Genomic DNA, 12,853 nt, shown 5'->3' on the forward strand with positions numbered 1-12,853 from the left:
TTGTCCTACAACTCCTTGAGGAAGTAAACAAGTTGAAGGCCGAATGTCAGGCTGAAATAGCTGACTGGAACCAACCCAGGCCTGGCCCTCTTACAAGGTGGATCCTCGACACCCCCTTCAAGCAAAGACAAAGCAAAAGCTTGGCTTACAACTCTACACTGGAAGGGAGAACCCGATTGAACACCTTAACCTCTTTGAGTCCACCATGGCATACCGGATGCACACTGATGAAGAGCGATGTATTCTCTTCCCCTCTACCTTCTCTGGCGGAGCTCTGAATTGGCATTGCCGTCTTCCACCAAAAACGGTAGACTCATTTAAGGAACTGAGGAAACTGTTTGTCTCTCAACACATCTTCGAGACAGATTGCTTGCATTCCGCAGATGACTTGTACACTATTTGCCAGAAGACAGACGAGTCACTACGAAAGTATACCGGCCGCTTCAGCTATGAGTATTCTCGCTGCACTGAGGCAGATGACAATACCGCCTTTAAAGCCTTCACTGCAGGCCTACGCGACTGTTTCTTCAAGTACATGATCAATGCTAACACTTGGAAGACTTACTCTGAGGTGATGGCACAGGCTTACAACCATGCCTTCGCCGAGGCAAAGACATATCAAGGGAAACTCCCTACAGACATCCCTTATCAACAAATGGGGAGTGGAAACCAGATCCAACCGAATGAGAAGACCTCAATATTTCAAACAGCAGTGACGCTTCCCCCTGCCCTACCTAATACCACGCCAAGTCAACATACGTATCATTCTCAAGGCAAGAGGAAAGACTTATATCCTTATTAGTCTCATTTTAATAAAAAGAGTAAGGGGCACTATCGCGATAACCAAGGGTATCGCCACGATAATGCCCACCCCCAGGCAGTCAACGCAGTGGGCCAAGCACATGCCAAAAAGGGTCCTACCCCGAGATATGAGACATACACACCTTTGAATGCCACATGCATGACCATTTACCCCAGTATAGCTCACTTAATACCGAAGCCAAGGCTGAGGGAGCCAGATTACAAGTCCACGAAGAACACAGGCATGTTTTGTGGTTACCACGAGTATAATGGCCATGACGGCGAGAAATGTATCACCCTCCGTGATCATATTGAAGCTTTGGCATGTGAAGGAAAAATTGATCAATTCCTTCTTCACCCTCCAAGGGATAACCGCAACCAACGCCAAGTGAATGTGATATATTCCATAAGCGGTGGCACACCCATATTTGAATCTTCTAACAGGGCCATGAAAAACAATGAATGAACTTTGAGGCCTGGCCACCAAATGTTTCACGTGAAAGACATCAGGGGAGGCAAGTATCAAAAGTCTAACTGGGATCCAATATGTTTCTAACCTGAGGAAGAAAGAGGTATCATCTATCCTCACAACGACCTACTGATCATGGAGGCTCACATAGCCAACTTTGACGTACGACGAATCCTGGTAGACACAGGGGTGTCGGTCAATATCATGTTTGCTGAAGCTTTCAGGACACTTAGGTGCAGTTTGGGATTGAGGTGCTTAAAAAAAAAGCTACTATGAAAAAAAGCTATGAGAATTTTTGGTGTTTGGTAAACTTTGAAAAGCAGCTTTGTTTCAAAGTTTAGGGTGAAAAAAAGCCCAAAACCTGAAGCTAACAAGAAGCTGCAAATAGCAGCTTCCAAAAACAGCTTATTTTCAAAACACACGGGTGAACAGTGTAGGTTTAATGAAATATTGAATAACCCAAAACTGCCCTTAAATCCAATGGAAATCTGGCCCTTGGTCCCAGCATCCTTGACATAAATCTCGAAGTAGTAGACGAGCCGCTTGACCGAAGCTGGCTTGTTAGCCTGAACTACGCCGACGTCGTGGCCGTGAAGATTGACGCTGGTGTACTTGGCGAAGAGCTTATCAGGGGACACGACGATGAAGCCGCCAGAGCTATTGATGGTGTTGAGCTCCGTGGGGGAGTCCTCGTCCTTGTTGGTCAGCCCCCGAGCAGAGGCGAGCCGCGATTGCTCGAGGAACCACAAGCTGAGATCTCGGTCGCCGTGGTGGTGGTTGGTACTGTTATTGGAGTTGGCGGTGCTCATTGTTTGAATCTGAAACCCTAGAATTCAACTACCATTTGGTGGAAAATCATAGCGGAACGAAGAAACCTAAACCCTTTTCGTCGATTTGGGGGACTGAAGGAGGGAGGAGAGCAAGAGATATGGGAACGATCTGTTACTGCCCGTAGAAGGAAAGAATCAAGAATCTTTATTTATTTATTTTTAACAAACAATGAGCTTAACCTCAATAACACATCTAGTATTATACCCTTTTTGGTCATTTCACACAGTCACAGCTGTTTTACAAAAAAGTTTACCAAACACTATCATACTGTTTTTTTTCTTTCCAAAAGCACTTTTACAAAAAAGTTTACCAAACACTTTGCTGCTTTATTTCACAGCCGCTTATTCTCACAGCACAGCCCCTTATTCTCACAGCAGCTTTTTTTCAAAGCACAGCAATACCAAACTAGCCCTTAATGTAGCTGAACACTTGCTCAATCACTTAGTTTCTCCTCTGATAAGCTTCTCCGGTGACATCGTGAAACCTTTAAGGAGCATACATTTACCCTTCACCATTGGTATAGGCCCTTACACAGCCACCATCACCACTAACTTCTTGGTGGTTGACTGCCCAATGGCATACAATGTCATTTTCGCTCGCACAGGCATCAATGATCTCAAGGCCATAGTATCTACACATATGTTGCTGATGAAATTTCCAACCTCTCATGGCAACGGTTACATCAAAGGAGATCAACTTAGTGCACGATCATTTTACAACACTTCAGTCAAGCAACAACACTTGCATGTACCCAAAGAAGCATTTTCTATACATGACCAAGTTATAAAGACCAGCTTGAACAAAGCGAACTTGGATCTTTACGGTGGTAACAATCAACCCGATGATCCTCGAGATGACTCTTTCACCCAGCAAGCACAACCTGCTGAAGAGTTGGAGAAGGTCTCTATCTCAAAAGATTATTCGGACCGCATAATGAAGATTGGCACCATTTTGTCACCACCCATTCGGTTGGCATTGATCTCTTTTTCGCAAGAGAACACTGAAGTCTTCCCCTGGTCATACAAAGACATGCCAGGCATGTTTCCTAATATCATCTGTCATCGCTTAAGTTGATCCCAAGACCAAGCCAGTGAGACAGAAGCTAAGATCTTATAATGTTGAACGATACGAGGTAATGAAGGCAGAAGTTGAAGAACTCAAAAGCATAGGCTTCATCCGTGAAGTCAATTATCCAACGTGGGTAGCAAATATGGTCCTTGTTAAGAAAAATCCGACCAAAGAAAGTCTCTTACTTCAAAAGATCTTGTGGAGAATGTGTGTTGACTACACCGACTTAAACAAAGGATGCCCGAATGATAGCTTTCCCCTTCCTTACATTAATAGACTTATAAACTCTACAGCAAGGTGTGAACTCTTGAGCTTCATGGATGCTTACTCAGGGTACAATCAAATCCTCATGAACCTTTCAGACCAAGAACACACGGCCTTCACTACTGACAGAGGACTATATTGCTATAAAGTCATGCCATTCGACCTAAAGAATGCAGAGGCAACTTATCAAAGATTAGTCAATTCAATGTTCGCTGAACAGATTAGGAAAAGCATGGAAGTTTATGTTGATGATATGTTAGTCAAAAGCAAACATGCTGACCAATACAACGCCATCTTGTCTAAAACATTCTTCATCCTAAAGAAGTATCGAATAAGGTTGAACCCTAACAAATGATTTTTCGGCATAGGCTATGGAAAATTCTTGGGCTTTATGATTAGCCAACGAAGCATTGAAGCTAACCCCGAGAAGATCAAAGCAATCATGGACATGAAAGAACCAATAACCTCAAAAGACATCCAAAGCCTTACTGGCAAGGTGGCAGCCTTGACCAGGTTCATCTCTAAGGCCACAGACAAATGTGCTCCTTTTTTCAAAGCACTTAAGGGAAGTAAGAAGTACATTACGTGGACTGATCAATGTGCCGAAGCATTTAAGAACCTCAAGGAGTATATGAGTAAAGCCCCTCTGCTTTCCAAACCTGAAGTTGGCGACACCCTAATTGTCTATCTGTCTATCTCGGCTTCAGCAGTTAGTTCCGTCCTCATTCGTAAGGATGATATATCGAATGACCTGTCTACTACGCTAGTAAGGCTCTACAAGATGTGGAGACACGATAATCCAACATTGAGAAATTAGCTCTAGCATTAGTCATGTCTGCTCGTAAACTTCGCCCTTACTTCCAAGCACACTCTATCATCGTGCTTACTAATCACCCTCTTCGACAAATACTTCAGAGTCCTGACAATTCGGGGCGAATGATCAAATGGGCGATAGCACTGGGAGAGTTTGACATCTCCTACCACCCAAAACTAGCTGAGAAAGACCCAACAGTTGCAGATTTCATCGCCGAATTCACTTATCCTGTTGACATTTCTCCTACACCTGAGGCAGTAGCTTCATTAGCCCCGGAAGCCCAGAAGGTAGAATCAACACTCCCAGTATGGACTCTATATGTTGATGACTCATCCAACCAACAGGGCTGTGGAGCAGGACTAGTCCTGACTACCCCCGACAAAGTGGCAATGAGTATGCTATTTGCTTCAAATTCAAGGCGTCAAACAATGAGGTCGAGTATGAGGCCTTTTTAGCAGGCTTACGTTTGGCCAAACACCTTGGAGTTAAACAAATTAATATCTTCAGTGACTCCCAATTGGTGGTTAACCAGGTCACGAACAACTTTGACGCTAAGGATAACTCCATGGCAGCGTATCTTGCGCAAATGCAGCTTTTGCTCAAGTACTTCCACTACCAGATCACCCAAGTCCCTCGAGCGGAAAACAGTCATGCAGACGCTTTGGCTCGCCTCGCCTCAGCAGTAAAAGACAAGATTGGGAGAAAAATTCATGTCAAATTGTTGGCAGCACCAAGCACCATGGTCGCAGAAGTGTGCAACTTACAACAGGGGGATAGCTGGATCATCCCAATTTATAAATTCCTTGCTCATGGCACCCTCCCAAATGAAAAAGTCCAAGCTAAGCAGGTTTGATACAAGTCTACCCGCTACCTGATCATTAATGACCAACTTTACAAGCAAGGTTTTAACCTACCATACTTACGGTGCCTCACACCTGCGGAAGCGGAAATTGTCTTTCGAGAAATATATGAAGGAGTCTGAGGAGATCATGCTGGATCTTGATCCCTAGCACACAAGGCTTTTCGCCAAGGATATTACTGGCCAACACTCCACCAAGATGCCATCAGAATCTCCCGCTCATGTGATAAGTGTCAATGCTACGCAACTATTTATCACTCCCATCCCGAGCCTCTTGCTCCTATGATCAGCCCTTGGCCCTTCGCCCAATGGGGACTTGATTTGATTGGCCCAATGCCTGCAGAGAAGGGCAAGGTCCGCTATGCAATCGTTGCAGTTGACTACTTTACAAAGTGGGCCGAAGTAGAACCCTTGGCAACCATTACTAAGGCAAAAATAGAAGACTTCATATGGAAGAACATCCTTTGCAGATTCAGCATTCCTAATGCGATAGTCACAGACAATGGGCGACAGTTCAACAACAAAAAGTTTAGGGTGTTATGTTCTAAGTTCAACATCAACTTATGTTTTGCCTCCCCAGCTCATCCCTAGTCTAACGGACAAGTTGAGGCCATTAACAAAATAATCAAGCGCACTTTGAAAACCAGCTTGGACAAGGCTAAAGGTTGTTGGCCAGAATTTGTACCCCAAGTTCTTTGGTCATACCGCACTTCATATCGGACTTTAACAGGAGAAACTCCATTCTCACTTGCCTTTGATACAGAGGTCATTGTCCCAATTGAGCTTGAGCAAGCAACGTTTCGAGTCCAGAACTACATGCAAAGTGAAAATGACAAACAACTTACCCTCAAGTAGGATCTACTCGAGGAACACAGAAACCAGGCTCACTTGAGGAATGTCGCCTACAAGCAGCGCATCTCCAACAACTATGACTTAATATTCAAACCTCGCTCTTTCAAAGTGGGAGACTGTGTATTGAAGAAAAGACTACTCTATGACAAAGTCCCGAGTGAAGGCACACTCAGCCCAAATTGGGATGGACCATTCCAAGTTATTAGCATTAGTCGCCCTGGTTCCTACAAGCTCAGGAGCTCCGATGGCAAGACCCTTGGCAATCCATGGAACGCTGATCACTTGAAGTACTATTACAAGTAAACTCACACTGTACAAGTGTTGAGCTACAGTCATTCGGCATCCTATGTAATGAAGGCCATTTAGCATCAATTCAATAAAGAGGTGATTTAGACAACTTGGTCCTAACTCCCTTACATCTCTATCACTGAAATGCTCAAGTTTGAAGCTTCAACACGAATGCTTACAACATGAAATAAAGTTAAAGTATATGTCAACATGACTTATATCCAAACAAAGGATCTATTCAAACGTAGCTAAACATTTATCAATGATAGTACAAATACTTGGCAATTAGCATCAAAGCGCACAGTACAAGGTTGCAAACATACACAAACAAAAAACCCTCATCCTTATAACATGGCACATGCTATACAAACAACAAACTAGTACATCCAGAGTACATGGCACATGCCATACAAACAACAAACTAGTACATTCAAAGTACATGCAAAAAAAGAAAGCACTATGAGTCATCCTCATCTGAGGCCGAACCCCTGATAATATCACTCTACGTTTCAACCATATCGCTATCGCCACCATCCTCGGTATCTCCAGAACCATCCTCACTCTCCTGAGATTGCTCACCGACACTAGCCTCATTATCAGAGTCGTCCTCACTACTAGGATCAACTGTGAGGATGATGGCTTCACCTCTTTGTCGGTACTCATCCATCTCATCACGGTACTTTCGGATAATGCTTCCATTATTGTAACGCTCAAAGACGGCCATCCATTTCCTTTTCTTAAAATTAGTCGCCCATATGCAATGAGGTTTAAAAGCATCGTGAAAGGCCTGAGAACCTAAGAACTCCTGCACAGCAGCATCCCTCTCAGTTGGGATACTTTTCTTTAGCTCAGAAACTTCAACCAAGGCACTATCCAACTCCCTTTTAACCTTGAAAATTTCGAGGATAGTTGTCTCCAACTATTTCCCAGTCCCCTCTAGTTGTTTCTTGAGCCTCACGTTCTCACCATTTCACTTCTTCAAACGCTCAAAGTGTTGATCTTTGAGGTGGATGGCCTTAGCCAAAGCTTTGCTCGTTTTTCTGGCGTTATTCACAAGCTGGTTATTCTCTTTAAACTTTGTCTTGTACCGCTCGACCTCTCGTAATCTGTCGTCGTGCTCAGTCATAACCTACATAACAAGATGATCGTCTTTACTAAGAAAAGAGGGAAGAAAATACAAAAATGACAGAATAACACTTACATAAGAAAATAGCCTCATCATCCGGTCACGATCTGATTCATTCTCATCTAGCGGCTCGCCAAGCTCGTCAACAGTGGATCGACGTCATGTCAGGCAATTATTGACATACCAAAAACTACTTGGCTTCATGGCAACCTTCAAATCCTTCTAATGGATGCTGCCAACCTCTTCCTTATACTTTCTCTTACGGCTGGAGCTAGGGTCACCTTCTTGGTCAATGGACTTCATGGTTGGAGGAGAGATGGGATCGATGGTAAAAAGAGGAGGCAGCAGTAGTCTTTCCTTACCTGCAACTATGGCGGCAGCACACCCGATAGCCTCAGCTTCAGCTCTCTTTGAGGCAGTAATCTTGAGGACCTCCTCTTGTGACTTAGGTCTAGGGGCTAGCCTCACCCGGTGTTTATGAGCTTCCTTGTGAAACAAAATGTCATCTATGGGAACTAACATGGGTGCTTTCCTTTTCTTAGTGCTAGTCCCCCTTTCTTGCTCACTTTCTCCACTAAACAAGAAAAATCAAAGTAAAGAATGCAACTTTGTAAAAGAAAGAAGGGGCGAAATGAAGGATACAACTTACTTGCTCGCCTCTGGCACTTCGACACTAAGGGCTGGAAATCGTACTTTCGAAACAAAGGTCATATCTTGCCCAAATGCCTATCCTTTTTAGGCACTCTTAACACCTTCTCTACATCAGCCAACTCCTGTCCGGACAATTTGATATTGCCTCGCATCACTACATGAAGGAAAATGTCAGACACAAAAAGAAATCACAACAAATAGCAAACAATGCGAACAATGGATACATTACAACCTACAGTCTGGAAGTGAGTAAGAACACGTCGCTTAGGGGTGACACCCCTAACATACTCCCAATCATTATAAAGAAAACATCAACGATTTTTCCAAGTGCAGTACGCCTTTTTGTTACCAAAGACAGTACGCTCTCTCTTACTCTGACATACACACTCGGCATACCCAGGGCATGCTTTCACCAGGTGCATCTTATAGCAGTAGCGCCACTGATGGAAGGAATGCTCACCTAACCCACATTCCATCCAAATAATATAAAACCTGATCAAGGTATCCCAAAAACCAGGATTGAGTTGCCTATGCGCATATCCAATGAAAGATAACATCCGTAGCAACTAAGGGTGCAAAGGCAACTTCACCCCTAAGGTCAATAATATTTGGGTATAGAGCATAACATGACCCTTGGGCAATTCAGAGGGCAATTCTTCATGATGTACCAAACGCATTCCTACACTGCGGGGGATACTACATGACTGCCTTAGGGCCTCAAGCTGCCTTTCGCTATCTAACAAGTTTTTCTCTAAAAGGTCCGCTGTGAACTCATAGCGAAATATAGGTATGGTGTCAAAAACAACCCCTTCACCCACTGACATGAAGAAAGAAGAACCAATATTGGCTAAGGTTTGACAATTGCAAAAATCATCCAACGTTTCTTAGGTACAAGACTCCAACAAAGGCCCTGAAGACTCCAACATTGCAAGCTCAAACCTAGAGCTAGAGCTAAAGAAGCCCTCATCACTAGGACTTCCAGACTTTGACATCTACGACAAACGGAAACAAACTCTATCACTACATGAAAGATCGAAACATAAGGAAGTTCCTAGGGCATGAAGAAAAACTCAACCAGTTCATCATATTCTTAACCAAATACATGCACACTTAAACAATTCAACAAGAATGAAAGTATGCGATCTAGTGGAGAAGACTACCAACCTGAAGATGGTGCAAAGCAATGCCGGAATCCCTCTCAACTAGAGAACACTCTGTCTTCCAAAATTACTACAAAATGAGCAAATGAAGGCAAGGTAAAGAGTGGAGACTTATCATTCTTATATAAGTTCAACAGGACCAAAGAAATTCAAATTTCAAATTCAAACCATTAGAAAGCCCCACATAGAAAGTCTTCAAACTTCCACACAAGCTAGGGAGTTTCAAACTTCAAATTTTCTGTTCACCCTATTCCAAAAAAAAAAGGAAAAAAAAAAAGCTTCAAAAGCTTCAATACAAAAGCTTCAACACAAAAGCTTCAATAGCTTCAATACAAAAGCTTCAAAAGCCTCAACACAAGAGTTTCAACACCAAAGCTTCAATATAAAAGCTTCAACACAAAAGCTTCACCTACAAAGTTTCAACACAAAAGCTTCAACACAAAAGCTTCAAACTTCAAAAGCTTCAACACAAAAGCTTCAATACAAAAGCTTCAAAAGCTTCAATACAAAAGCTTCAAAAGCATCAACACAAGAGTTTCAACACCAAAGCTTCAATATAAAAGCTTCAACACAAAAGCTTCACCTACAAAGTTTCAACACAAAAGCTTCACCTACAAAGCTTCAACACGAAAGCTTCAACTCAAAAGCTTCACGTACAAAGCTTCAACACCAAAGCTTCAACACCAAAGCTTTAATACAAAAGCTTCACCTACAAAGCTTCACCCATTAATATATATATATATTTTCTTTTGAAAATTCAAAATTTCAAAATATTCCAAAAAAAAAAACAAGGGGCCTAGGCCTCCCCTTCTTTGGGCCTAACAACTTTTATACCAAATATATATGAAGGAGGAGTTTTGGGCAACTACTTAGAAAGGAAAATGGTGAAGTTTTGTTTGGAAAATTGGCTACTAGCAAGACACCTCGTCAACTCCCTTAACCGGAGACTTGGGGGACTCCTACCATATACCACTACACATTGGTACTTGGAAGTTTCGCGACTACTTAGTGCCTTGGATTTTTCAAGTCCCCAACCGAGAAGTTTTCCTCACTCGGGAAATTAAGGGAGCATTACTTCAACCTACAGAGTCCACCCACGAAGTTTCAACATGCAAACTTCAACAAAATAAAAAATTCAAAGAACTCAGTGAAGGATGCCTTAGTGTATTTAACACAGCACGTTGAATGAAGTAAAGCTTATTTAAAATTCAAGGAACTCATTTAAAATCTGACCCTCGAATTCCTGTAACTGGTCAAGCTTTCTCTTCATGGTTGTAGCATAGCTATGTGAGAGCATATGCAACTGTTTATTCTCGTGCTTAAGCCCTCTGATCTCCTATTTGAGACTTATCACTTCAGCCGCCAATGATTCAACTTGGCGGGTTCGAGTAAATAGACGTTGGGCCATATTAGACACAAAACCTGCACACTAAACACTGAAAGTCAGAGAATCCTTAACAGCCAACTCATCAGACCGTTTGGAAAGTATTTGTTGTCTTTGGGAGTGAGAAAATTATTGGCCACCACTGCAGCGATCATATCATTCTTCATCACAAAGTCCCCAGTAGTAAGGGGACCAGTAAGAGATAAGAAGGATGGGTGCCATATGTTATCTTGAGGAGACATGGCTACCTCTTTTATAGCATTCAAGTCTAAACGACGGTCAGACAGGACAAACATTCTTAGAAAATATGAAGAAAAAATGAGGTACATTAAGTCTCAGAAGTACGAAAATAAAGGAAAAATTCTTACAAGCAGTAACTCTCTGAACGTACTTCTTGAACGCAATTGGTGCCCATATAAAAGAAATGGAAACAAGGCCGTTTGTTCAGTAAGATTTATTAGCAATCCTCACACGCGACATCAGTTCCTCGGATACCAAGGATAACTTTGCCAAATAACTCTGATAAAGTTAAGACGCGTAAATTTTGAAAGTCCAGCTACCCTACTATTACCCACAAGGGTAAAGGAATAGCACCACTACTTGATAATTGGAAAATCCTTATGTGTGTCAACCTCCGTGCTCCGTGGCAAAGCAGACTTGCAAAAATGTCCAACCTTTCTTCACATCCGAGAAAACACTCCCAACAAGATTGCTTGCTCAGAAATCGAAGAGACACCCCGCTCTCCAAATCTCGAAGAACCAGATCCCCAACAAGATTGCCTGCTCAGAAATCGAAGAGGCACCGCTCCCCGAACATCGAGAGCCAGATTTCCTAGGATAAAATTTGTCTACGATCCTCACACACAACATCAGCTTTCTGGATACCACATACCACTTTTTTCAAAGTGCTTTGACAAAGTTAAAACACGTGAATCTTGCAGCGGCCACTACGTTGCTCCGACTAAGAGTAAAGGAACAGCATTACTACTTGCTGTTAGGACAATTCCTATATATGTCGACCTCTATCCTCTACAGCCAGGCAGACTTGCCAAAAAAAAAAAAAAAAAGGAAAAAATGCTTAACCCTTCCTCACGTCCGAAAGGGCACTCCTAATCTAGCCTTTCGAAATACTCCATTTTCTTCTCCCTTGATAATACCCCTGCCAACTAACCACATCAAAGCAAGAATATCTCATATCATCAGGGTTGAAAGCAAGAGTATCCCATATCATGCTTTTTCCCTATCTTTTCCCTTACCCTTGCTCTTACCTGCAGGACAAGGAGAAAGAATGCAATCAGTCGGAACCTGAAATTAAACTTCTGATCTAGAACTGATTGCCCGGAACCTTTGCCTTGTTGCTTGCCTAACATTGCTCTCGAGTACTCATCCTCAACTGTTGTCAAGGTCACGAATTCCTTCGGCAAATACCTCAGAACAGTTGGTACAATATTGGCTCTTTACACTGAAGCTGCCAAACATGGACAAGTTGCTAAAAAGTAGTGTTCTGAAGGACCATTTAAATGCAAAGGTTGTGCACCATTTCTGCTATACAAAAGATTGAAGCAGAAGGTTCAACGACGAGCTATAACATATCACTACAACACGACGCCCTTCCTCTGGAACCGTACAATCTAGACGAAGGAGTCTAAGTTAAATCCAAGCTCGGCATCATTGCTCTAATTGAAGAGATCGAGAAACCTCAACAGCCTTTTGCGAGCACCGTCGTCGAAGAACAAAGCCTTGCCATACCACATCCATTACTTTGTCAAACAGCAAAAGTATCCTATATCATTAGGATCGAACATACTCTAGATTTGACGGACTTGTTTTGACCCTCAAATTCTGGAGTCCCTTTGGAGGAAACCAGAAAACCCTCTAGCCCAGTTTAAGAATACACCTGTGGAAAGTCAAGTACAGAGCACATGCAATTCGTCCATCTTCTCCAAAAACAAGAGTACCTCATATCATCTCTTCTCCCTGTTTCTTTTCTTTATCCTTGTTGCTGAATGAAAGACAAAGAGAATGAACATAACCAGCCGGAACCCAAGATCAACCTACCGATATGAGATTGATTGCTTGGAACTCTGATTGCTTACCTTGTCTGTCACCTTCATCGGCGGACCTCCTCGCTCAGAGACTTGGGGGACTCCTACTATATGGTTTGTATCGCACTTGACCAAACCCGAAACTACAAGTAAGATTCAAATGAAAATGATACATTACCTTGGATGAAGGAAAAGTACTTCCAAGAGAAGATGCCACATCTACTTACAGGACAGAAGGCAA

General features: G+C 42.7%; 1 protein-coding gene across 1 annotated transcript; it reads right to left on the minus strand.

Annotated features, from left to right (window-relative positions):
• Window positions 1-1,413: 1,413 nt before the first annotated feature.
• On the minus strand, window positions 1,414-2,079 carry LOC137709022 (ran-binding protein M homolog). Its single transcript, XM_068448168.1, has 2 exons — window positions 1,730-2,079; window positions 1,414-1,444 (listed from the first exon to the last, which is right to left on the minus strand). Exons 1-2 carry the CDS (start codon window positions 2,077-2,079, stop codon window positions 1,414-1,416), a joined length of 381 nt encoding a protein of 126 aa, XP_068304269.1.
• Between the last annotated feature and the right edge of the window lie 10,774 nt (window positions 2,080-12,853).

This window comes from Pyrus communis, chromosome 11, assembly GCF_963583255.1.
Source record: "Pyrus communis chromosome 11, drPyrComm1.1, whole genome shotgun sequence".
Taxonomy (NCBI): Eukaryota; Viridiplantae; Streptophyta; class Magnoliopsida; order Rosales; family Rosaceae; genus Pyrus; species Pyrus communis.